This window comes from Oenanthe melanoleuca, chromosome 7 (genome assembly GCF_029582105.1).
Source record: "Oenanthe melanoleuca isolate GR-GAL-2019-014 chromosome 7, OMel1.0, whole genome shotgun sequence".
Classification (NCBI taxonomy): Eukaryota; Metazoa; Chordata; class Aves; order Passeriformes; family Muscicapidae; genus Oenanthe; species Oenanthe melanoleuca.
Genome location: NC_079341.1, coordinates 2,019,466 through 2,047,330, shown reverse-complemented (window position 1 = coordinate 2,047,330; position 27,865 = coordinate 2,019,466). Strand labels below are relative to the sequence as shown.

The window sequence follows — 27,865 nt, the reverse complement described above, 5'->3', positions numbered from 1 at the left end:
TTATGACTAAAATTCAAAAATCTTTTAATGGAGAAAAAACCCCCAGAAATTAAAAAGGGTTTTTCATGCGTCAACTTGCCAACATAAAGGACACATCTCTGAGCTTACCCAAGGATGATACACTCAGAGCAATCAATTATTCTTGAGGTTTTGTAGGAGTTTTAGCGCAATACTTCTGAGTCTGATGACCCTTAGTTGCCTAAAACTCATTTTTAATCCAATTTTCCTCCACATTTATAAAAAAAACAACCTCTTAAAATTTGGTTTTAAATATTAGAACCTCTGCAAGGTATTATTGGAGGTAGGCTTATTCACAAGTACCTACCAGTCACCTGCAATTTCAAAATAAGTATTTAACAAGTAATTCTGGCTGTCGTCTCTTTTCAGCCAGAAGTAATCCCATATGAATGTCAAGTCAGAAACTGCACATCTGGGGTGGGAGAAAAGGTTCCCTTTGCCAGGAATTGCAAACCAGCTTCGGATCAGCAGCAGGAGCAAAAGGCAAGTCCAGCAAATACAGCATTTTGAAGTCAAGAGGATGGCAAAAGGCAGGAATTTCGGTGCTATTTCTACTTTTGAAGATTCTATTTCCGCGCTGCTTGTAGGAGTTCACTGAATTCTGAAGGCTTTTCTGCCCTGCAGGCTCATTTGGCACAGGGATAGCACCTCCTCACCTGCCTGCAGCTGTGTCAAGGACTACAGCTCCTGCTTTCCTCCTAGAGCCAGCACTCAACATTCTTCATCTTGCCTTAGAAAAGCCACAGAATAGAAGGCACAAAAAAGCCAAAACTTTGGTCTAACCTTTCAGAAGGGAGGTGGAGTTGGTGTGGATTAAAATGTCAAAGCAGCTCAGGAAAATGAGGTAGAAAATATTATGATTTTAAGTGGGAAACCAGCTCAGCATCAATGCAGGGCAATGCTGCCTCCCCTAAAAGCTTAACCAGGAGTGGGTGAGCTGGGTGGGCACAGAAAAGAATAGGGCTGGAGCATTCACTTCACTGTGCTGCTTCACAACATCCCTGCCTTCCTGCAAGGCTCAGGCAGAAAATTCTTAGGCAAAATCTGGACCATTTTAATGCAAATTCTCCTGAAGGTGCTGCCCTCATGTTTACAGCTCCAGAAAAAAAAATCTGTGCTTTGGTAAGTATGAATTTGATAGTTTATGCCACTCCAAAACAAAGTGATCATGATTTTAAACCCTCTGTTCTCCTAAGGTGACACTAAAAACCTGTCCAGAGCTGCTAGAGAACCCAGAGGTGCTCTCAGGGCTATACTCAGATTCAGACCTTATAAAGACACAGAGATATATGGGACATGTGAAATAGTTCCCACATTTCCCATACTGTTCCCATTTTAGGGGCAGCCATCAGAAACAGCATTCCTCCCCTTTCTCCTATCTATTCACCCTGGTCTGGTAGCAAACATCACATCTACCCTTTAAAAACAATTATTGCTACAATCTAATAATTCCAAAACACCACCAGGAACAGTCTCTGCTCCTTTTAATGCTGTTAAATGCTCCACAGAGGAAACACTTAAGGCTATGCCAGGAGTGTGCAGGCAATGGAGCAAGAGAACAGCAGAGAAAGGACTCACTGAGGAGAAGATCTGGAGGGTCATTTAATGCTAATACCCATCACAGGGCAAGGAATTCGAACATCAAGCAAACATCACACATTATGTGGCTGCTCCATCCCTAGGAGTGTCCAAGGCCAGGTTGGATGGGGCTTGGAGCAACCTGGGATAGTGGAAGGTGTCCTTGCCCATGGCAGGGGAAGATGGGCTTAAAGGTCCCTTCCAGCCCAGACCATTCTGGGATCCTATGATCATGCTCCTGAAATTAAAATTAAGCAGTATTGTAACTACATTAGCTCTTCATGTTGAAGAAAAAAACCACAGAATTCTCTCAGGCTGCTCCAAGTCCCATCCAGCCTGGCCTTGGACATTTCCAGGGCAGCCACAGCTTCTCTGGGCAAAAAAACCACAGAATTCTTTCAGGTTGCTCCAAGTCCCATCCAGCCTGGTCTTGGACACTTCCAGGGTAGCCACAGCTTCTCTGGGCAACCTCTGCAGGGTCTCACCACCCTCTCAGGGAAGGATTTCTCCCTGATACCCAAGCTAAAGCTCCACTCTTTCAGTTAAAACCATTCCCCCTTGTCCTGTCACTCCGTACCCTCATAAAAAAGTATTGTATCCATCCATTCCCTTTCTTCTAATCCCAATTTTCCCCTCCTACGCTGCAAGTTCAGCACCCAACGGCACAATGGGGTGGGGGCATCGTTCCATTAAAAAAAAAAGCAAGAGCACCAAACTCCCCACTGACCCCAAAGCAGGTGACCCCCCCAAGCTGCAGGTCTCTTACCACTGCTAATGCCAGAGTTGGCAATGACTGTGGCCTCGCTCCACTGATCTGCACTGGAGACCGAGTAGGAGCGCTGGTGCATACCGTCCGGGCGGCTGTTGAAGGACACCAGACTGATCCCACTGGCCATCTGAGACACAGATGTGCTAGTAGTCACGTTCCCTAGGCACAAAGGGAAAACAAATCGTGTCAATAGAGAGGACAAACGGGATTTTGCATCGGCATGGAGGGGGGGTGTCTTAACAAGAGCAGGAACAGGGGGTACTTCAGCCACACAATGACCCGCCCTGAAGCACTGCAGCTGACGGTCCTGAGACCAGCTCAAATCCAGCTAAGAAGAGAAAAAACTCAAATTGTTCATGGTGTCACCTCATTCTGTTCATTCACCTTCAGGGAAACACGATCTTCCGCCACCCTGCTACCAGGCACACTCTCTAGAGCTTCTCTAGAGCTTGCTAGACTGTTCACAGAAAATCAATTTATTCCTAAAAGCCACTGTTCATACAACTGAGTTGTAAAACAATCCACCTCTAACACCTGACACAAGTATGTGCCCCAAGAGCACAGTGATGGGGAGCCAATGACTGCCAGCACTGAGAGACCACAGGAAAAAAAAACAACTTTCGTGGACATTTAATCTTAAAACAACATTGTGACACAAAGCAGACACTGGACTGACTGCAAGTATCATTCCTGGGGCTCATCCCAGGAATGTGACACAAAAGGGGACACACAAATAACAGCCTTACCCAGTAAACACTTCTGTATTTTCATGATCAATGAGGCCTAGGACATTAAAATGCTGGGAGCTGTGTGCAAGGGGGAGTGACAAGGACAGGTTTCTCACCATAAAATGGGACAAGTGGGATCTGGTTGAATACATTTTAGAGTAGAAACAATTAAAACCTTTCCAGAAACTCAGGTTTCTGATGGTCTTACTTACAACTTGCTATGGGCCAAAACCTGCTCCACAGTTCTGGGTTCTGAGCACATTTTATTCCATTCCTAGCACAGGCCTTGCATATCATAAAGCCACAAAGAATTTACAGTTTCATTCCTCGTGGCAGGCTCTCTAAAGGTGCCCCACAGGTCCTCTATGGATTGAAGAATACTCTTAAAAAACACATGCAAAGGGAAAGGAACAGACGCAATATTATAACGTACCCTCACACTTTGCATTTCCATTGCACCTTCTACTGATGAGTTCAGAAAAATTAATGAATTAATTTTCAATGCTCCTGTGAGGTTGTTAATTATCTGCTATCATTTCCCCCATTTTTCAGAGGTTAAATGACCCAGGGCCACAAAGGAAGATTGTGGCAGACTTGAAAATAAAACCCAGATCTCCTGACTCCCAGTTCTATCATTATGTCTTTTCCCAGAGCAGCCTTTGGGAAGACAACAGAGCTTAGTGAACTACTTTGTGTTTATTAGAGTTGGCATAATTGTCCCTTTCTCTCCTCCCCTTTCCCAAGACAAAATCTCCTCTTTAGTCCTTAACACAGATCCATCACAGTATCTGTGTCTTCAATGTACTTATTCAGCCCTCAAGAACTTCTGCCTGGCAATCCCAGCTTTGCAGACATGAAATACAGACAGAAAAACTCATTTGTTTAATTATGCAAAGTCTAAGGTGGGTTTTGGAACCATGTTGGGACCTCCCAAGGCATGAGACTACAGAACAGAGAACTAAATTGTAATTCAGTATTTTAAAACCACAACAGAAAATGAAAACATGAGCTGACAATAGTTGTATTTTGTGCTGCCTTTAAAGAAATCTCTCTTTCCAAATCAGCTTCTGTGATGCCTGCTTTGAAATCCCTTTTTCTCTGGTTTTCACAATGCAGAAAAACTATGAATATTAATAAATTATTTTGATGAGCCACCAAATTAAAGAGAATGGCTGATGTGAGTGACAAGAGTTTGAGACCAAGTGGGTCCTATAGCCTTGAGATTTAGGCCAACATAGACAAAACACATGCAGTGATATTTTCATGCCAGCATCTTTATGCTGGCATCTTCCACCTAGTCCATGCTTTTGAACACAAGTGTCCAATCACCTTCTAACCATGATGCAAAACCAAAACCTTGGAAAGAGAACATCAAGATTTCTCTGTCATCAGGTTAGCACCAAAAGCTCTACTCTCACCTTAACGCCATCTGAGGAAACTCCAACCCCATGTGTCATAAACCTGTTGAGAAGTGACTTATTCTGGGAACCACAGAAGAATTTTTCTTCCACTGCACCTCTCCCAAAGGTACAGGCTGCTAGCACAAAACAGGTGCCAAGTGCATTCATGTGACATTTTACTGAACTGTGATGAACCCAGCCCAGCTCCCTCTTTCCTACTGCCATAGCCTGGTAACCTTTATCCTGCAACCTTTATGTTAATATTTATTCAGGATTAAATCCCACTTTGTGCAGGTGCTGCAAGGTGTGTATTTTTGTGACAGATCAGAGCATCAAGTCAGAATCCACAAGCAGGCATCAGAAGGGCCAGACTATAGAAAATAGTGTGCCTTTCTTTTCCTGTCCCCCTCCTCGATGTATCCAGCTCTAGCACAAACTTGTTACTTAGGACTTTATTTAAAAATTATTATTTCCCAATCTAGGGCTAATTTTTCCACTTCTCAGTCCAACTGCAGGACATGAGTCCCACACTAGGAACTAATGCTGCCAGCCCAAAACAAGGACTGCTGCTCTTGCTGTGTCTCCAACACAGTCCCACAGTTCTTCCCATATACAGTGGGCAAACCCCAAACCAGACCTGGCAAAAGTCCTTTAATTTTCCTCACGGATAAATCCAGAAACCACCTCAGACTTTCAGCAGACAAGCAGGAGACATTGAAAAAGAGGAGGCCAGCAGTACTCAGTGAAAATGCTGAAGATGTCCCTACCCATGGAAGGGGTTTGGACCAGATGAGATTTAAAGGTCCTTCCAACCCAAACCATTGTGTGGCTCTCTGATCCATGATAAGCAAAGTCTGTGTGTTGGGTTAGGCACACCAAGCCTTTACATCCTGCATTTCTTGTCCCCCTGTCCACAGACAGACACCCATCTTCACTGGATCCTGAGCTCCTGGCCTGATACCTGGCCCATGCTGGAGCTGTGAAAGAGTTTCCTCTTCAAATGCATCCTACATGCATCAGCTGGTTGCTTAAGTTGATTAGCAGGGGGCAGTTAAATTACTATGCTAATCCATGTATTCTCAGCACTGTTTCCTTGATATGGATATGTGTATATGCTTACTGGGAAGCCTTGATTAGTTCAAGCTTCAATGTGTCAAAGGCTCCAGATTCTTTCCAAAGAATAATTTTAGCTGTACTCACATCCCTAAAGTGTGGGAGCTGATTTGAAAAGGTACTTACCTCTACCATATGCTATTTTTCTTTAAACAATTTGCATTTCAAAGGGAATATGGCATTTATATTTGAATGAATATCAGTATGTTGCCAGAACTTGTCTCAAATGAGCAAAAGAAAGATGCTGGTCTCCTATTGAACAAAAATGTTTTCATCTACCAAAGGAGCATCAAAGAAAGAGTTCCTCTTTCTAGCTCTAGACAGCTTTATTAAAACTATCTTTTCTGATGTTATAAAACACCCCGTTACGGCTGCGCTTACAAAACGTTCAAACAATTAAGCCCCACAAAACCCATCCAAATTAAGATTCAAGGTAATTTCCAGGTTTGGCTGCTGCTCAGCAGACGAGCCCCTAAGAAAAGTGAGTGTGCTCACACAAAACCCCATTTAAATACCCATTGACTCAGTGTAAATCGCTGCAAAGAGCAGGTGGAGGCAAGAGGAATTAAGCTGAGGAGAGTGCATGTGGAGAAGCTGAGGTTTGAAACACACACTGGGGGCAGAAGGAGAACAAGGAGTCACTCTGGCTCCTCACACACAGCCCTCTGGGATTTCCAAAACCACAGAGCAGAAATGCAAGACTTAGAAATTAAATGGAAATAACCAGGATTCACACAAACAGGGGATCGGACAAGATATGGACAGTGTGTCTAGCAGGTAAAAGCCAAAAGGTAAAAGGTCGATTGTAAAAATTGTAATAAAATATGCAATTAAGGTTAATAGAAATGCTGTCTTACATATATGCAGTGACTTGTCCCACAAAAATAAACCACTCAGGGTTTTGGTCACATTTGCTCCTGTAATGGAGCAGTACGAGGGACAGCACTTCTGCAATCCCTCTTTTGCTGGTTTTTAACTTCATAATCCTGTGAATCATCACAGCTTAGTGGAACAGACACATCATTTCAAGCCTTCACCAACTACGCCACCCACTAATTACAAATGCAGAACGAATATAATTCACAAGCAGACCCTGAGAAGTGAGATACAAGTGACACAAACGATACTGGGCACAAATGATTTCCATTCCCCGCTGCAGACACGTCTGTGATTTCCTCCAAACAAATCAGCTACCAGAAGTTACATTCACAAGTGCAACTAATATACTGCTGGATTTATGAGATGAGCAGTCAGTGCACGAGTTGTGAAGCAGAACTATATTTTTCCATGAAGCAGCAGCGTATGAGACTCGCAGGGGGCTGCACAGAAAAACTGAATCAGATAAACTGCAGCCCTAATGCTCTGCTTTCACCATGTTTCATTTCTGCCAAGCTCCCCATGCCCATGACGAGTTTCTCTTCCAAAAAAAAAGAAAAAGAGAAGGAAATAAACCTCTTAAGGCCAGAGGGCTGCGCTCACCAGCTGTTAGAACTAATGAAAAATACATTAGAGTTGTGGGTCAGGAAATCCTGACTCTTGATATCAGAGGGTTAATTGTTTCAAATCATGTTGGGTCAATTTGTGTTGCAGGAATTCTGCCTATTCTTGAAATGCCCTCTAATTCAGCACCAGGCACTGTCAAGTAGGTTAGATTGGCTGTGGATGCCCCTTCCAAACCCACACCCAGCACTGCTCCCTCCAGTCTCTTCAGGGTGGAAAGGGAAAGGGAGAAGCCCCTTTGCATTCCCTTCCCATCCTCAGCTCTGCATCATGCTCAGAATTAATTCCCTGAGTTGTGCAGAAACCGTTCCAGTGCAAAAACCTTTCCTGAGAAGTGTCTGACCACCCCAGCTGTGCTTCCTGCCTCTCCTTAACCTGTAGAAATGAACCTTGGGACCAGGAACATTTGGGGATAGCTCTCCTGGGCTCCATTAGTGTGCTGTCTCAGCATCCATCTTTTCCAGGTGCATCCCGCTTTCTGTGCCCGCTCTGGAGATCAATTGTGCATGCACTGAAATCTGGGAAAACAGCTACTTACAGCTCCTAGCCTCTCCCACTGAAGAGAATCCCATGCTGGCAAGGGAGGCACTGCCCAGGTGTCTGGCCACATTCTGAGGAGACTGTGGGACGTGAAGAGCTCTAAATGTCATAGCCAGGTTCTTGAGGAGGGTAAAATTCCCTCAAGTATTGCCATGGCTTCTGGTTCATCCTGATGGCAGTGTGCAAGCAGCACATGATCTCTGCCCCAGCTTTTTCAGGCACCTAAAATCACATGAGGTTCCTCACACACAGAACAAGGACAAGTGAGAGGGAGGGCTGGAAATAGATGATCTTTTGGGTCCCTTCCAACCCAAACCATTGTGACTCCATGACAAAAATCTTTCCACACCACCCTAGTTCCAGTGCTGGAACTCGCTGACAATCACTTTGAACACTGTGGCAGCAAACTCACTTGTGAGTTTTACTTAGTTTTAAGACTTTTTTTTTCCTGAAGCATTTACTTAGTGAACAAAATTCCTAAGGACAAGCAGCTATTCCTAGAGGAAGCCCTTCCATCTCCATCCCCGCCGAACTGGGCTCGATTAGCAGCGCACAAACCGAGCGGGGTCAATACTAATGAACAAACAAGGCAGTGCCAAGAAATATCCTGGCAGTGAAGGACGTGGTGCTGGGAATATAACGAGGAAAGCTATTATTCTCAGAGCATGCCAAAGCAACACAGCAAGTGTGGAGGAAAATTAAGTCATCAGAGGAGACATCTCTTCTAAAAGAAAGTTAAACCCAAGATCTTCACTGCGGGCTTCTGCTTGAGATCCCTGACTATTTACTCTGCTGGGATCAAAGCCTGCTTCCTTTCCTGGCAGGCACAGTATTATTATTTTTCTGTAGTTTTAACAAATAACAGTAATAAATAAGACATGCTTGGTTTTCTGGGCAAGTTCTGATTGAGGTTATCTGCTTATTCAGGGACTGCAGCTTTAAGACCCAGAGGTGAGTGTTTTGGTGGCAAAAACTCTGCTTTGTGTTGCTCTTATTTGGCTGTGAATCCCAACAGGAACCATGGATTTAACTTTGTGAAAAATAACAGCAGAGATCCAAATCATTCCAAGGTAGGTAGGTACAGCAGAGCATGTGCAGGGCCCTGAGGCAAAGGATGTAAAATGCTTCCTAATCCCTTCGACTGTATGTGGAAATTATTAAAAATGGAATTGGAGAGGGGGTGGCAGGTCCTACCTGTGTGCTGGATCGGGATTGCTGAGATGAACCGGGCTAACTTTGGGAGCTTCCCACAAGCTCCAAGCCTCCCAACCCCTGGCAGAGCCTCCTGGGGTGGGGAGGGACCACTGCTGGCATTCACCGCCTCTTCAGGAAACAGAACAAAGAAACTTTATTTTCGCAAAAGAGACAATAGATACGAATGCGAGATGACTTTTTTCCCTTTTTTTTTTTTTTTTTTAATAGCTATTGCCACTGTAACAGCAGCTAAGTGAATGCATGTCTGCAGTGTGAGCAGTTTTGATAAACAGCCTCTGCGGGCCACACAACGGGGATAATGTATCCTTAAGTACTGCCAATGAGCTGCCATTCTGCACAGCCAATTACTTCTGTGCGTCTGTCACTCAAAGGAAAAATGACTGAGCCCATTAGATCAAACCTTTGTCACTGTTCCTAATGCACTCTTAGGCCTCATTAATCTGAGGGAGCAGCAACACAGCCGCCGGTGCCTCATTGCCTCCCCCACAACAGGCCCACGTGAATCTTCTCATCTCTCCCCCAAGTGCACCACGTTAATCAAGCTCTCCTTATTACCCCGGTCCCTGTCACGGCGGAGAGCGCTCTCTCTCTTAAATGCTCTCATTATGGTCCATCTTTAGAGCCGGCTGAGTGGAAAAAAAAAAAAAAAATTAAAAAAAAATAGAGGGGGAAAAAAAACCGAGCCACAGAGAAAGAGTAGAGGAAAAAGCAAGTCCGATCACATTAATATTCATGACAATAATTAGTATTCTAGGTCACTGAATATTCATGCTATTAGTTTGGTTTTTTATGGGTTTGCTGGATGTCCTGATTGCTGGAGTGTGGAGGAAAACAGCATGGTTGGGACTTTAGATGTCAACGGCAGTTCAATACTCCAAACACATTTGTGAATTTTTTTTTTCCCTCCCCCGTTTGCTAAATCAGCTTCAACCCTCCCGATGGCTTTAATATCTTAAAATCACCGGGGGGAAAAGCACGGACAATCCTGCAAAGGTCTGAACATCCAAGCAGTTTGTGCTGCGCCAGACACCAGGATTTCATCGGGTGGACAAGGCAGATCTGGGATTTTATCCAGGACACGGCGCCACGGAGGCATGAAAATCATCCAGAGGGAAACAGGCACTGACTGCGGCTCCAGTCACCTGCCTGAAGCTCCACGACACATTCCTACCTTTATGCACCTCATCATCATTAGGGATTTGCCCACCTCGAGAAAGGATCCTCAGACAGTTTTTCCTTTTTTTTTTCCTGAAGTGAAAAATCTCAGCAAACTCATTTTTCTCAATATTTAACCAATGCAGTTATTTTATCAAATATTTATTTCATTATTGCTAATATGTGCCCTACTCCTTTTCTCCCATTATTAAGGAATATAGGGTACTAACAGTGAAAGTTTGTATTTCTCTAGTTCTGGAAAGGGCAAATCCTAGTCCAAAGGAACAGGAGAAAATGACCTTGAGGGATCCCCCTCTAGTGGGATGAAAGGGAAATCTCGGATGCACTTGAAATTGGACTTTTTTCCTTTGAAACGAGCAAACTGCCAACTTCTCCTTCCCGTCGCTGCAGCTGTATATCACTGAACCTACAGCAAAGCCACCCAGATGGAAAATTGTCTCAGGTGATTGATGACAAAACTAAGTCCCAAACTTGCATTTCTGATCTGCGGCAAACGCATAAACTCACGCTAAAATTGAAGCGCGGAAAATGTTTCGCGTGAAGTCACCTCACGTCCCTCGCCAGACTCCAGAACTGGTGGCAAATAACTCCCAACAACCAACCTTTGGCCTGTGGGACCCACATCAGATCACCTCTAAGTAGGGAATTCAGAGCAGACTTTAGAATTTAGGACTCAGTTCAGCATTTATTTACAAAGGCACCCAAGATCCACAGGCTTTAGAAAAACTGCCCATGCTTCTGAGTTCTTGGCTTTTTACTCATCATCAGCCTGATCACAACATCTGATTCCTCACAGTGACCCCCAATTAAAAAAGATTATTACATGATCCCCAAAAACCACTGTGGATTGGACAGATGATCACAATTAATAACAGACAGGAACCTCACAGTGATAAGAACGTGGAACTGCCTTCCTGCAGCATCTGAAATGTCACAAGCAGTTAGTAGATAACAACCTTCAGCACACTTAATGATGGCCCTGCAACTAACACATCTTGGGATACTTCACACACTGTACAGTCACCATTTTAAGGAAATTTAATAGCACCAAATTATTTAAATGAAGTGTTAATCAGGAAACAATTTATCTCTACACCATAAGCTATTTTTAGATATGAACTTTCTACATCAGTGGCTCTTGCTACAGCCCAGGCTTTGGGTTGTTTGGAGAGGAGAAGAAATAAATGACTCCTGGGAGAGATTTCAGGAGTAAGTTCACCTTCAGGTCAAGCAGCTCAAATCCAACCCAGTTCAGGAGTGAATGAAACCTGGGCCCACTCCTGGCTCCAAAATCAGGCTGAGCCAGCTCCGAAAGGGCAGAGAGACTGGCCAGTGGGATGGACAGGACTCTGGCCCTGCTCTCAGCTCTTAAAGAAAGCTGGAACTGAGCAAGTCCAAGAATTACCCTATTCTGAAGGACTTCCAACTAAGCTTCTCAACAGAATGATGCTCAGTGCCATGTAAATTTAATTTAAATTTCAGTTACTTCAGCATTGCTAGTCAGCTTGGATTGAAGATACCATAGAAGTGACATAATTTTAGATTAAAGGGAATAAACATTCAATTCCCCCCAGCTCACAGATTCCTACCAAGACAGCTTACATGTGTGAGCACCTTCCCTAAAGCCACAGTTAACAACCTGTTATTTAAGGTCTGTACAACATGAATAACACAACTAAAACAACCCTATGTCTCTCTCTATTTTCTGGGAGAAGCTGCCACAAAGAATCCCAGCTCTTACCCAATAAACCCCAAACTGCACCTCTAAGAACCCAAGAAGAGACCAGTTTTCAAATCAAAGTCAACCTTTTTCCAAGCAAGGTGGTTGGCTTTGCAACAGCAGGAGCAGCCCAACCTTCTACTCCTTTCCCTGCTTTCTGAGAGCACAGAAAATATTCCTTCTTCCTACTGCTTCACTTTCAGTTTGTTCACTGTCCCACCATGACTGTGACAATGGACTGTGACTTGATGTCACAGGGAAAAGTATTTTTTCCAGCCAGTGGATTTTTCCTTGTGCCAGTGGAAACTCAGAGAGTAGAGTTTTTTTAATTGACATATTCTCATAAAGGTCTTTATTTTTATTTTTTTTTTACATCTCTGAAACACAAACTCAAGGACTGGAACTTACCTCCTGTTATTAAGATGACTTTTTCCCACAGATACCTGCTTCCAGAAGTTTGAGATGTAAATACATTTATGGATCAGGAGAGTTGTTATGGGGAGATGATTTTTTTATGTCTGTTTGCCCAAGTCTTTAAAATCAGAAAAACAATCTTGTTGAGCTCAGAAGTGCCCCAAAGCGTGACAAAATTCCATGTGATAGGAATGACAGACTCCTAAACTTTCCCTTCTGCATGTGACACCTACGTCAATTAAATCCAACAGAAAACCCTGTGCTTACTGCTTGGCTGCTGTAACTTGTAGTGCCAAAGAACTGAGTTTGCCCCTCCTGAATTCCCAATACTGCCCTGATCAGCCTCATTCCCTCTATTCTGCTCACAGCACTTTTATGGGAAGCACCTTGGGAAAGACCCTCCCCATGTAGGAGGAAATTCAAGGTGTCTGATCCATCACTGAGGTCCAAAAATGCTTTAGAGAGGGAAGGGGATGAGAAGAAGGAGGAGCTGGAGCTGCTCTGCTGCCCCACACACCACGGTGGGATCAGAAAAGTGGTTGAGTCACAAGAAATTACACTCAGAGAAAACTATTTGCTGGAACATGAACTTAAAGTATCAGTTACAGGCAATCAAATAGGCATTTAATCCATAGATTTCTTGGCAAAGAAGGCACTGAAATCCAACCATAAGGGGCATCTTCCTAGCAGTGTTTAAGTGTCAATGAAGGCATCAACCAAGGCAAGCAGCATTTAACTGTTTTGGGGAAGAGGTAAAGTGAAGCAGAGAAAATATAGCGAATTTACAGGCCTAAAAATCAAAATAGCAAGTGCTGATTCTTGCTGTTTGGTCCAATCATGGCAGAGCCGTGTACAAAAACTTCCCAGTGACAACCAGTAAGTGACAAGCTCAGCCCTGTGATCAATTCTCAAGAACCATAGAGGCTCAAACCAGCACTTTTCCCAGCACTAACAAGCGAGGAGAAGCTCTGAGGCAGCAGCACAGCCTGCAAGGTATAATTTGCAATGTTTGAGCTGCATGGCAGGCCACTGCAGAAATTCCAGGTGTCCTCCTGGCACTCCAGAACTCAGCCCCAAGTACCTACAGGTCTCCCACCCATCAGCAGCTGTGACCACTGTCCCTTACCACATCAGAGCTCAGATGAAGAAGGCAGGCACAGCTTGGGACACTGCCCTTTTTTTTTTTTTTTTTTTTTTTTTTTTTTTTTTTTTTTTTTTTTCCTTTCTTTTTAGTCATTCTTAACTGGTTAGCAGCTCCTTTTTACATTTGCTTTTAAGCCTAAAACAAGCAGCAGATGCTGACCAGACATCAGCAACAGCAAAGTCTCAGTGTTTCTAAGCAAGAGGATGAAGAAGCCGAGAGAGGGGAGAGAAGCTCCAACTATTGCCACAGTGTTATTTGAAATTCACTATCTAAATTTCCCAGCATTTGGAATTTCTGGCGTAACTGACTTCTTTCTGGTGATCAAACCTCAGGCTGGCTAGGACATACACACACACATATACACACAGAGAGCTGCCTGCTATAAACTGTCATGAAGTTTCCCTCTGACCTGGCAATCCAAGTAGATGCCAAAACATGTAAATTCCTTGCTGTAAACCTTAAATTCTTATGAATCTCTAAATATGTTTCCAGAAACTCGCTTCTCTGGAAGTAATTTTTGACTGTGTTCAAATGTGTTAAAAGCTGAAATCTCTTTATTTAAATGTCTCACCTGCAGTTTATTGACTCAGTCATTATATTTAAGGTCCCTCCCAACCCAAACCAGCCTGATTCTATGAAGCATGAGACAGATAATTATTATTATCCAAGAGAAGACACCTGAATATTCAGGAATCTCAGTGGGTTTTGCACAGGGACAGGAGTGTAGGAATGGTTTTGCTGGCACATGGAGGAGGTGTCTACATTACCCATAAATGCAAAAGACACTTTGCACTTTATGGATGCCATCCCAAACATGCTGACAGAACTTCCACTAGACCATTAAGAGTTTTGCACAAGCTGTGCATTTTACAAGATAAATTGTCTCAAATGTTTTTTCCCTTAATGCAATTTTTTAAAATCCACTTAGCTGTACGGACAAGTACTTCAGCAAACAATAAACATCTTTGTTTAGAGCTCAGAAGGAGCTATAAACCACTTCCATCAATAAATTAAAACAGCTTTCCACAGAAGAATCTTGCTGCTAGAAGAATACATAATACTGAACTTTCCAAAAGCAGAAAGAAGGGCTGTGGGTCTCACCAGGAAGCCATAAAAAGCCCTTTCAGATCATACAGCATTTGCTTTTCCTAAGTATTAGATAAGAGATCGTAAATTCCTCCCATATGTTAATTACTGTGAAATCAGGCAGGGCTTTGGCATGTACAAGGTAGCAAATACACAAAGACAGACACTGAAGGCTACTCAGAATCTCTTGTGGGGGACAGATCAGCTGTCAGGGCTTAAAAACTTTGACATCTGTGGGTTTGTAAGTCGCAGAATGCTTTGGGTTGGAAGGAATCCTAAAGTTCACCTAATGCCAGCCCCTACCATGGGCAGGGAGACCTTCCACGATATCAGGTTGTTCTAAGCACCACCAGCCTGGCCTGGAACACCTCCAGTTATTAAGAGATATCCATCCCTATCCCAGCTGGTTATGATAATTCCCTACAGACACTGGAAATGCAGATTTTCTCCCATTTTTTTCCCCCCACCAAGGTCTCCTGTTACCTGAATTTGGCGAGATGTGTAAACTGCTCATGTCTTTGGAGAGGCCGTTGGTTTTGGGGCTGGAGATGGGGGCACAGGCTGATGTGGCTCGGGGTGGCCTCTTCCCAGGGACCTTCACCGTGGTTCTCAGCAAGTCAATCTCTTTGCCATGAACATTCTGCATGTAATCCTGGAAAGATCAGACAGAGTTCTGTAAGCAACAGAATTAATAAACTTGGTTTCACAAGGTTTTAACCCTACATCCTCTGCCAGCACCCACCATATGGTTTTCTCCTTCCTTCCATACTCCTGATAATCCCTTCCACACTTTTCAGGACAATTAACCCCAAAAGTCTGGAGTTTTCTCATGGATCCTCCAACTACCAGCTAGTTAAGAGGTGATTCACAACACAGCCCACCAGGTAAAGGTCCCAAACAGACAGAGAAGACAAGGCTGGGTGTCTCCTCTCTGCCAGGGCTTTATGCCCTCATCTCTTTCTCCCTCAAATTTGTCTGGAATGGGTCAGCAGGCTTTGTATCAAAGTTTTGTAACTGAAGTTACAAAAGGGCACCAGCAGGGAAGGTTTCAGCAATTCCAACCTTGTTTCCTTAGAATATGACCATTCCTGCACCTACACAGAACATCACCAAAGGGGAAAAAAATCATGCAAATTGCATCTGATTAGAGCAAAAACTGGGAGCCAGAAGTGGCCTTTGCTAATTCTTGCTTGGAAAGCCCACAAAGAGGGAAATAAACAGAAAAACAAATGGACATGGGTGTTTTTATCAGAGGGCAAATTGATCCTGGGATACACCAGCACAGATATTTCTAGGAGAGATGCTGAATGTTAAAGCCAGCACACAAGACACCAAAGCTCTTGGTACACAGGGCTGTGGTCACTCACATTCCAGAAAAAAATAACTGAAACTGGAACAACTATGAGGACATGAAAAGCAACGAAGTGCAAGACGGAAAGAACAGGAGAGTAAAATCAGAGGTGAAAAGGGGAAAAAGCATTGCACAGAAAGATATCTGGGCTGTCCAGAGAAGCTGTGGCTGCCCCTGGATCCCTGGAAGTGTCCAAGTCCAGGCTGGACAGGGCTTGGAATAACCTGGGACAGTGGAAGGTGTCCTTGCCCATGGCAGGGGGTGGAATGAGATGGGCTTTAAGGTCCTTTCCAACTCAAACCAGCCCAGGACTCTGGGATTAAGGATCCCAAGAGAAAAACTGATTTGACATGGCTGGGAGAAGATCCGGGCTCCCACTTCACAAGAAATTTCCTGAATTTACCCAAAATCTGTAGCACTGCTGCCACAATCCAGGGAGCTGATTGCTCTCTCATCAAGATTCTTTCACCTCTGGCAGTTTTTACAACACAAATTATTCTGCTCAAAACCCGTCAAAAATCTGGACCAGCAATAATTTCTTCACAGTTAACAGAAATCAGTGATGAAACCCTCAAACTAAGCCATCACAGCAGCTTGTTTTTCCCAAGCTGAGAATTATTAACAGGAAAAGGTGGGGTCTGAACAATTAGTGTGGAGAGGACGCAGAGCTCTGCTGCCAAGAGAAATACAAAGGCAATCCAGTCAGGAAAATTCCTCTAACTAGGTGTTGGAGAACAAACACATTTCATCCATAAATTATGAATTTGGCAGAACTTTCTTGTTCAGGTGTCACTTCTTTGCAAATTAAAACACAACAAGCAGAAGATAATTGAGCAGTTATTGCTTGTGGGCTCTAAAGTGAGGTTTAATCAGAGTGACTAAACCTCAGCACATGCTCTTTTCTAGTAGTTTTATTTAAGGTAAGCCAGCTTAAACAGGTGAAGGGGGTTTTGGATCCAATTCAGGTGAAGGGTGGGAGTGATTTCACAACTTGAGACGTGGCAAGGTGTTATTAAAGTCTGTTAACTGGGTGTAAACCAGGCTGAGGTGAGCCACAAAAACACTTGAAGAAGCGAGGGAGTGTTGGCAAACACAAACCCAACGCGTCGCGGCCGCTGTAGGAGCGAAGCGCCTGAGCGACAACAGATGCCGGGTAGGTATTAATGTCAGCTTAAATATTTATGGGGATATATCAAATGTAAATAATAAAGGGCCTTTCATCGTGTGCAGGATGCAGGGCGATAATCTGCGGGTCTCCCCGAGGAGGGGAGGGCAAGAATGGCGCTCCCAGCCCCGTCAGATCCCCGCTCGGGGAAGGAAAGTTCAAACCACAAAACGACGCCGGGGCTTCAGAAGCGCAATGGAGGGTTTGATCAGATTAGAACAGATGAGGGCCTTGCTGTCATCTGGAATATGCTGTGTTAAAGAGAAGACAGCAAGCTGGATTTTGATATGCAAATGGTACAGGGATAACTCCCCAAGATGTTAGTTGTAGAAAATGCTGATCCGAGAAAAAAGGGGAAAAAACCCTTTAACAAGGCATGAGGGTAATTCAAAGCCAAGTACTTTTTAACAGCACTTAACAAGTCCCTAGAGCCCACTCAACAGTGGGCCACCCCAGACGTGCCATCTTCTGCCCCTCAACAGCTTGAAAAAGTAGTAATTGCGAACCCATTTGCATTTTTCTTCTCAACTTGTCCGCGTTCATCATTCAGCAAGGCAGGGGGAAAAGAAATAATAATAAAAAAAATAAAGCCAGCAGCAAAGCAGAGGGACCCCTCCCCAAACACGCGGCTCAGGGGAGACGCGGGCGCCCCGATCCCCCACACCCCGCGCTCGCACCTCCGCCGCCGCTTGTTTTTTACATTTCGCTCCTAATTATGTTGCATCTATTGCCATACACTTAATTAGCTGCATTAATGTGATTTCTTTTCACATAGTCAAGCAATTAAGAGCTATGATTGAGTTTCATTCAATTAGCCTCAACAAACATGCTAATTGATGTCCCAGATGCAAATGAGGTGCAGTGAGAGAAACCTGCTAGCAATTGAGAGTTGCGGCGGGGGGACCCGGGGCTCGCAGCTCACTGGCAGCAGCACGGCTGAACACGGCTCCCCCTCCTCCCAGGGCAGGGGGGACACCAGCCATCAGTGCCTCTGCTGTCCCAAAGAGATCCCTGCAGGAATCACAGGATTGGATCCAATCGGCGCCATCTCCGGTTCTGGCGACCGGCGGGAATGTTGATCCTGGGATCCAAGGTCTCCATCCAGCTCCAAGCTGCGCAGACACCAGGCAGGTGATGGCCTGCAGTCAGCACTAACTGGCAGCTCCATCTTAGTCAGAGCGGGGCGACGCTGCCTCCGCATCCATCAATCCGCAGTCCCCCAAAACGCGCTCCCCGCGTCGATTCTCATCCCTTTTCCTCCCCGGGTTACCGCTCCACTACGGCGCCACCGAGGTGTTAATTTGACTACTCAAGGCCATTGACCATTATCTACAGGACTAAATAAACTGTTAAAATATCAGGGGGAAAATCAAAAAAGCCGCATTGACTGAAGATGACACCAAATACTACTTGACAGCCCCACAAAATGAATTGCCTTGAGTAAGAAAGGAACGATGCGCCGTGACATAGAATAATGTAAAGTAAAATTACTTCAGTTCTGCTCTTAATGCAGCAGCTCTCTGTTTACAACAGCAGAAATTAATTTAACCAATTAACTGAGCAGAAACCTTTCAGACATGCAAATTGAGCAAACGGGTATGATGGTGTTTTCGAACCAGGCCTACCAAAAAGTGACACTGCAGTTTTGGGGGCCCTCTCTGGATTTGGAAATCCAGCAGCTGTTGAATTTACAGCTGTGCATCACAATGATTTCCAATGGTCTTCAAAGCTGGAGAAGACACTCCACCAAGGGCCACAAGCTGAACCCAGGATATATGGTGGCTCCAGCTTGCTGCCTATGTGTAAGGTGGCCCAGAGCACCTGCAGGGATCCAGGAGCAGCCACAGCTTCTCTGGGCACCCTGTGCCAGGGCCTCCCCACCCTCACAGGGAAGAATTCCTTCCTCATGTCCAATCTCAATCCATTCTCCTTCAGTTTAATTAAAGCCATTCCCTCTTGTCCTACACATGGTTGTGCTCTAGAGCCATCCTTAAGTTAAAGATGTGGCTCAGATTATCAAAAACATGGAGATAAAAAATGTTATGGAGTTTGAGGGTTTTCAAATAATACAGGAGTGGATAGGGAGAAAGCTCTTCACTGGGGTTGTAGTTTTACGCTGGACAAAGGGTTTTTCCAAGCTCACATTGGGATAAGCCATGTGTCGCAACACTAAAATGTAAAATTGTATCTGCTCCTTCCTAGAGGTCTCCCCATGTTTCTTCCATCTGTCCCACTACCACCCTTTTGCAGTGCACCACGTATGAAATGAGAAACTCTCTGAGAGCAGTGACTTTCCAAGGCTATAATGGTACACAGGTATGAATATCACACTTTTTTCTTCCTTTTCAGCTATTCCAATCTCTCAAAAGCCTGCTTTTCCATCACTGGGAACGAGTCCAGGCTAAGAATCCTCCCCAGATCTGTGCCTGGTTTCCACTGAGACATGATGAGCTTCTAATGTATCCCTGGAAGTGTCCAAGGCCAGGTTGGACAGGGCTGTGAACAACCTGGGATAGTGGAAGGTGTCCCTGCCATCTCCTTGCAGGGAGACGGAATGAGATGAGCTTCAAGGTCCCTTCCAACCCAAACCATTCTGTGATTCTGTAAAAAACACCTTCATTTTTTGGCAGTTTTCCCCTGCTGTTCAATCGGACGTAACACTCTTTAAGGCTCCACTTACTGAGATTGAAATAGTGTTTCCTGATCTGAGGCATAATAAAAATTATTATGGAAAAGGAAGTTTATGGTTGCACCTCTGGATGACATTTTAAAGACCGTGTGCAGTGTATTTTTTGAAAGACAATTCCAATTTTGTGAGCTGACCTATTGGACCCACAAAACCTATTGTTCACCCTCAGCACAACCAAATCCTCTTCCCCCCAACCCAAGAGCAGCCCGGGAAATTGGATGGAGCCCTGACTTTTGTGCCTCTCTGTGGCAGTCAGACATTTTTATTGCAAAACGCCGTCTGGAAAAGATGCAAAACAAAATTGCTAAACTGCAAAAAGAAAAAAAAGGGGGGGGGGGGGGGAAGAAGAAGAAAAAAAACAAAAGACCCCCTTCCCTTTGCTTATTGAGTTCAAAGGCATAACATGCAGCACCCTGCAGCAAATGGGAAGCTACACTAATTTTAAAGCCATAAAACGCTATAAAGTGCCCTGCGGGGCAGGACTACACTGGAGCTAGTTGCACCTAAATAAGCCATGGTTCATTTACTTCGCAGCTTAGCCTAATGTAATCATCAGCAGATTCCTAGCCTAGAGTTGTAACAGGCACGGAGCCGCTGCCGCCGAGGCGACACTCCCAGCCATGGAGGGGCCGCCGCCACATCGCTGTTGATTAGAAAATTTTTCAGTTTTGACAAGCCCTTAATGAACATAAATTGCTCCTTGATTGGTTTCTGTGTGGGGCCACAGGCACACACACCTAAGAAGAAACAACAACAACAAAAGTCTCCCCAACTCCTCGCCCTCACTGCTTTTCCCAGGAAGGGCCTGAGCTGCAGACGGACCATCAGGATATGAGCCACGGTGGAATATATTCATCAAATGGTCCTGGGGAATTAGCTGTCCCCCCTCTCGCATATAAACACAGCCATTATACCATTCAGCTTCAGAATACAGAGTTAATCTTAAGGAAACCCATTAAATGGTATTTTCTGAGGAGAACAGAGGAATGGGAACGCATTCTGGAAAACACTGATCACCCTAAAACGCACTGTCCTGACAAAAGGAAGGTCATCATGAATCTGTTTGCTTCATGTTGGGAATCAAGAACATTAAATTTCAGTAATAAAAAGCACTGGCTATATTTGTAGCATGGTGTTAATCAGCTTCATCAGTGTTGCAGGAGAGGAAGTTGAGGCAAGACTTGGAACACAACAGCAACAAAATGTTGGTCTTTTTGTAAATGGATCCCTTATCTGCATACAATTTTAAGAAAACTCTTCCCCTTGCACTTAACTTCTCATTCAGCCTTTGTAAAGAGAGCTGCTGTAAAAGACAAACCAGAGTTTTACCATCCTGAGTAATTTATGAAGCATTTATACCCACAGCAGTTAGCTCGGCTGGACAGGAAGCTCTAATTTTATAAACCCCCCTGATTAATTAATAGCTTGGCTTTTGCCTTTTAAATTGCCACTCATTCTGATCCTCAGAATTTTCCTTGACTTTCTGAAGGAGGAGCAGACACTGAAATGTGTGTCTGCTCCAGCCTGTGCAGCTCTGCCAAAGAACAATTGTGTTTGCCACACTACTGAGTGTCGACCCCCTCGAGGGCACAGAGGCCTGGACAGATCCTTCTGGGTCTCTTCCCACTCTGGATATTCTGTGGTTCTATGATCTTCAGTTTTATATTCTTCTCCCAAATTTATCTTCAGTCCATTACATCTTTCAGATTAAGACAATAAAGAAGTTTTCCAGAAAGCTCAAAAGTGACTGAGCAATCTGTACAGCTACAGCACTTTATAAAAATCAGAAATTGCTATCCTCATATTTAACTGTTCTTATCATTCATTTTCATCTATCCTAACCAATGTTTTAGGCATGCTAGTGGTTGCAATAGTAAGTACAATAAAAGCTTACACAAGTTTCAAATTTATCTTCCTCAATGCCCAAACTGCAGGGTTTGTTTTGATCACTGCTCTTTAAGGAGGGAGAGCTACATCACTCATGAAAAGTAACACAGAATCCCAGAATGTTTTGGATTCAAATGGACCTTAAAGTCAATCCTGTTCCATCCCCTGCCACAGACAGGCACCTTCCACTGTCCCAGGTTGCTCCAACCCTCTCCAGCCTGGCCTTGAGCACTTTCAGGGTCCTTTTGTCAGTCCCAAGTCTCTATTGACAAAGGCTGATTTGAGGATTAGCTGTTGACAGGAAATGCCAGTTAAAAGGCCCTTCAGAGCAGCCCAATATCCAGCTTTACAATCCTTCTGTGCAAAAACGAGGGGGAATGGACATACACGATGGTATTTTAGAAATATATGAGCATAAATATTTCTATTCAAGCAACACAAACAACACACTTCAGAGCTATTGAACTGCCTGAGGTAACACAACTCTGGAAACAATCTGAGCTGCAATGATGGCTGTGGGAGATATTCCTAACGGGAAAGGGAGCACAGTTCCCTGGAGCAGCACCAGGCTCTGGGTGCTCACTGACTGCACAGACACCACACTGCTCTCAAGGATGAGAGGAGATGGGATCCTGCATATGCAAGCAGGCTTTCTGTTTCCAAATGGTTCAGGAAAATCATAAAAATTTCCACTGCAGCTCTGAGAGAAATGCTGGGACCTGAGAAAAGCGCATGGAGCTACAACACTTCCAGATCCCAACACAGAGGACATCCTCAAAAGCCTCCTGCTTCTCACCATCTGCTTTTTCTGAAGGAAATGGCTAAGCAGCAAAAACCCAAATGACACCTCAAACCTTAAGGAATTTTACAGTGTTTTTAAGGTCTTCCCAGAGCATGTGTCCATATAATGTACTGCTGAAGCTCTTGTGACAAGTTTAGCCTGGTGTTGGATCTGACTCTTTACCAGGCTGAAATGTTGCCTTTTTAAAAAAAAAAAACCCATCCAAATTATTTGTGGATAGAACAACACTGCTAAGGCTCACGTGGGCTGCTCACCCAGCCAGCACTGTATCTAAGGGAGAATTTGGAACCATGGCTACTGCCAGATGAATAAAGCAAACCAGATGAATCCACACCTCTCTCATGAAGATAAAGCCAGATATCCCGTGGATCACATTTACAGTCCCCAAGCCATCATGGCAGACCAGTGAAGATGAAAGTTAAAGGTTGCAGCAAGCAAACAGTAACCTTGCTGCCCAGATACGTGGGGTTTGTGTACCAGATGTGTTCTAGATGGGCATCACACCTCCCTTCTCATGTATTTAAGAAGCTCTTCTTCCCGCATAAGGTATCCCAGCATTGTGCTTTTATTTGAAATCAAATCTAGACCAAACTAAACATAAAAAAGGGAAAACTGCCCTTACCAAAAAAGAGCTGTTTTCAGCCTTTTTACCCCCCTTTTCTTCTTTTCATAAATGAGGCGCAGTGATGGTGAAGATACAAGAGCAGAGAACGGACATCCACGGCTAAAGCTTTGTCATGTGCTGACCTGTGGCACGCTGGCAGTCCTGTGGCAGGCAGCCAGTGGTGAGACATCATCAGCTATTCATCAGGAGAAGGCTCAGATAAAGCAGTGCTGCCCAGCAGGTATCCTGGTGAATGCATTCCAGGAGCCCCCGTGCGGGGCATCCCACCATTAAAAAGCCAGGAGATGCCTCGACAAATTCCCCCAGGGCCCTTTGGGGAGGCGGGCACGGAATTTGCCGGCCAGAATTTTAGTGATCCACTCCACAGCTCTGCTCCAGAAGCCCAAGATGAATAGGGAGCTCTGGTGAACTTTGAAGCCTGCGGGTCAAAGTTCTCTCTCATTATCCCCGACCATTTTCTATCGGCAGAGCTCCTCGGCGTCCCAAGGGATGGGAAGGTTTGAGGCTCTTGAAAAAACCTGACATGACCAAGTCAGGAAACAGTAGGGTGCTTATGTACATATATTTTTCTTCCCTCGTTTTCCTCTCCCCCCACTTTCCTGAAAAGAAAGGAGAGGGATTTCTCTATTGTGTCAAACATCAGCCTGGTGGCATCAGGAGTCACTCGCGTAGCTGGCACAATGCTGCACTCATTTCAGCAGGCTGCCCTGCCAAACAGGCCTGACCCTCCCAGGGACACCTCCTCTGCAAGAAAGGGCCTCATTTGATTTTTCCCTCCCCACCCCAAAACCTTTCATTCTCTAGGCAATGCTTTCAAGGAGGATGTCAGGGCTGGATTCTGCAATATCTATTTTCTATAAACCACTTTAAAACCACTGCTTCATGCCTGAGCTGCCACCGAATGCATCTGGCAGAGACAACTGATCCACTTGTGGCCAAACCTCGAGGAAGATTTAACACAGTGCTCACTATCAGCCACTAAACACTGTAATTGGTCCTTCCAACACAAGATGTTAGGCTCTGACTCAAACCACAGGCTGGACAGACCAAAAGATCTCCTAAATTTCCTTTTTCTGCCACCACTAGAGGCCAGCTCACCTTTCACTGCAATTTAAAATTCACTCCAGAATTAAAAGGGCAACATTTTGATTAACTAAAATGATCTGCGCATTTGAAACAATCCAAATCTGATTAGAGCCAGGCTTTACACAAGGAAGTTTAGGAAACTGACTTTAGATATCTAACAAAAGCTCTTTTCTTCTGCTGCTTAATGGGAAACTTGGTAGAAATAAGGCCTTGATTTTTCGAAACAATGTAAGAAATTATCCCAGACAGCATTGCAAGCATAGCATTAAAAATGCATCACTTTGTTGTGAAAAAAAACCCAAAAATTACTGACAAACAAAAACCAGCAAAACCAAGCGAGAAACACGGTATCAGAGCTTTTTTTGGGGGAAGACCCTCCCACCTGGCAATCCCCAAGAAGAAATTGTGACATTCCTGCCAACAAAGTTTAGCAAAAAGTGTACTGGGAGTGTGACTGAAAGTATCTGTGGTTCCCTCACAAACCCCTCTGATCCATGTAAGGAACAAATGGTGACACCGACCCCAGCACCTTCTTCTTGGGGTGGGGGACAGAGGGAAACAATTACAGGCTGGTAATTACTTTTTCTTTAAATGGATTCTCTCTAATCTCCCATGGATTTACCTCTAATCTCAAAGTAATTACGTGTAACCTCGGTGGATTCTTACTCTGGGGGCGACGCTGCAGCTCCGGGGGAGCTTGCAGAGAAGTTTCTCCATTGTCTGTCAGAGCAATGAAAAACTCACACGTGCACGGCCCTGCCAGGAACAATAGAGCCTTTTCCAGCAGCCAGGAAGGGGCCAGGGTACACAACAGCTTCCTCCTCGCTTGATGACCAGCACAATCTAAGGCAAGCTCAGCTGGCAGCTCCATGGGGGCACACAGCACCCGTGCTCCCCTTCTGGGAGCAACACCAAGACAGAAATTTGGGTATTTCAGGGCTACTTCACAGCAGGATTAGTCAAATTTAGAGGCACTGAAAGTGACCAAATTGGGCAGAAGGATGTGAACTACATCACACAAAGGAGCAGTGAAAACCCTGCCCCAGAATACAAGGGCTGAGGGACAAGGTTTCTGATGGGAAGCAGCAATGCCTTGAAGCTACTTGTCATCTAATTTACCACATAATTTTTAAGAGACATGGACATCACATCAGAAACCAGAGCAAAGCATCATTATGGCAGGACCTGAGACTATAAAATCTTGTGTCAAGGCAGAGAAGAAGTGCTAATATTCCACAGACAGGGAACAGCAAGTGGGGGCAAGCACAGCATCAGTGTGCCCAGACATGGATGTGGCGCTTGGAGACATGGTTTCGTGATGGGTGCAGCTGGGTTTGATGATCTTAGAGTGCTTTCCAACCTTAATGATTCTAGGGTTCCATGCTCCTCAGACACCACCCATCTATGGCAGAAGTTTCCTGCCAATTCCAGGTGCAGGTCTATAAACCCCAGAATTTATAGAAAATGCATCAAAACCTTGATTTTCCCTCTTTAATATGAAAGTGCCTGGGAGCTCAAGATGCCACTGATAGGTCTAGAAACAATTGGTCCTAAAAACATTACAAGTGGCAACCCTCTGATCTGTATATATGAGATGATGATAAAATATAGTATCAGATAAAACCACACACATATATATATTACATATATATATATATATATATATATATATATATATATATATAAAATACATATTATTTAACTTTGGTGAGGGTCATACTATGATTTCTGGGGTGGGCTAGTCCTGAGTGAGATCTCTGTGCTCCTTCCACCCTCAGATCCATACTAGGAATTGTGCCACACACTCTGAGGTACAGACAGCATACTTGGGATAGGGATAGATGTCTCAACATGGAAAAGTTGTATGGAACATATTTTAATGGCTATGCCATTTCCAAAAAGCTGCTCAGAATTACTCCTGAGTAAACCACAAGCCCTGCTCACTGACAAAGATCTCTCCTCACACTTTACCCCTAGGAAACTTTTTCTTGTAAAACACTTGTTTTTTAACCCTGGGATCAACAAATCTATAAAAGAATTAGAAGAAAATAAAGGCTTAAACAGTTCCAGCAGCCTTGTGGGATGCAAGGAAGCCCCAGTGGATTCAGAGGAACTGGAGTGCACTGAGACTTGCAGCAGGTGGTGATTGTTTGAGAGGGAGGGGAATGAAGAGGGAGGAAGAAGCTGCCCCACTGCAGTCACAAATCCATGGCTGGCATGGCTTTGCAGGGCTGAGCATTCTGAGAGCAGTACTCACGTGCAGGCTGGGATGGTAGGTCAGCACACCATTGTCACACAGTGTCACGTATTTCTTCTTCCACTCCTTGTTCAGGGACTTGCCACTCCGCTTCAGCAGCATCCCCTGGTGGGGGAGAGAGACAGAAAAGATGAAACACCCTCCAGACAACACACACCTGCCTAAGACAAAGACAGAGAGAGGTGTAGTTGCATTTTCAGATAGGCTTTTTCCTGCAAGTTACATTCTTAATTCTTCCGCTCCCACAATGCACATTCCCTCCACTGGCTTTGCCCAATGGGTAGAAAAATCCCCTTTTCCAGTGAATTCCATGCCTTAGGAAAGCACATTTTAGTGTGACCCACCACATGTACTCCTAGCTGATGAAGACACCATGCTCTGCATTTTCTTATCCTGTAAAATAAATGATGACCCCAGGTTGAGGGAGGATCCTGCTGTGTGGCCTCCCTGCAGCATGCTCCTGGGGATTCCTTGCTCACAGAAGAGCACACATCTGTGCTCTCATTCCCTCTGCACAAAGGTGACACCATCATGGAAACCCCTCTTGGCTACTCATTCAGGAAAACCAAAGAAACAAAAGAAACCCCAATCCCAGGCAAGAGTAACAAAACAAAACCAGAGCAAACACAAAGTGTTTCAAGTAAGGCCTGGATAATTTAATGACAGCGGTGTGACTGCAGAGGAGAGGAGCTGGGCAAAGTGGAGCTGGGCACCTCTTCACCATATTCAATCAGGGATGAATGCAAACAATCACAGAATCCCAGAATGGTTTGGGTTGGGAGGGACACTGAAATGCATCCAGTTCCAGCCCCAGCCATGGACAGGGACACCTTCCGCTGGACCAGAGTGCTCCAAGCCCTGTCCAGCCTGGGCTTGGACACTTCCAAGGATGGGGCAGCCATAACTTCTCAACAGCAAAGATTAAAAGTCATCATTGTGTTCCAACAAAACAGACAGGAACTCTACATTAACCTATTCTCAGCTGCAAAACAAACATTCACTCTGAAAAATAAAATACCACACGCTGTAGAACACTCAAGGTAGTAAATGAAGAATGCACTTCCTTAGGGAATTTTAATTTCCAATCCCAAGCCAGAAGGCAGTTCCTAATGGATCCAGACAGTATTATGGTTGTGCAAAGTCTTACTGGAATGTCCAGGGGAGATCCTATGGTCAGTACCTACCACAGGGACACACTGGTGTCACAGATCAAGCTCTGATCAAAGTGGACACAAATCCATTTCAATAAATCACAACCATAAATCCACCCAACACAAACTTCAGTTCCCTAATCCCTATAAAACAAGTTTTTCCCTTCTCATTGTACAAGGCAATTAAAATGAAGGGAAAACAGAACATAGAAAGTTGCTCTACCAAGCACAGTGCTTCCAACTTTCATGGAGTTGTTCTTGTTAAGCATGGTTTACACCTTGAAACTGAGTTTTCCCATTAAACCTGCAGTTTTATGAAGTGATCCCTCTGCAGACCCTATCCAAAGCCAGGAGGGGACATGGGTCAGTTCTACTCGGGCAGAAGTCCTGCTCCTGGCCACACAGCTGGAACAGAACTTCAGAGAAGAACCCTTCCCAAATTCAATGCACT

The 27,865-nt window shown here is 44.5% G+C and overlaps 1 protein-coding gene across 8 annotated transcripts in view; it reads right to left on the bottom strand.

The window, feature by feature from the left end:
• Window positions 1-27,865, bottom strand: part of AGAP1 (ArfGAP with GTPase domain, ankyrin repeat and PH domain 1) — a 304,896-nt gene that overhangs the window by 96,779 nt on the left and 180,252 nt on the right. For 6 of the 8 annotated variants that reach the window (XM_056495964.1, XM_056495965.1, XM_056495966.1 and 3 more), the window contains 3 exons: window positions 26,264-26,368; window positions 14,885-15,053; window positions 2,363-2,524 (listed from right to left, as the gene is read on the bottom strand). In XM_056495964.1, coding sequence (XP_056351939.1) covers window positions 2,363-2,524; window positions 14,885-15,053; window positions 26,264-26,368 — 436 coding nt within the window. The remainder of the gene's footprint in view (window positions 1-2,362; window positions 2,525-14,884; window positions 15,054-26,263; window positions 26,369-27,865) is intronic. The other 2 variants (XM_056495969.1, XM_056495963.1) reach the window with 1 other exon arrangement.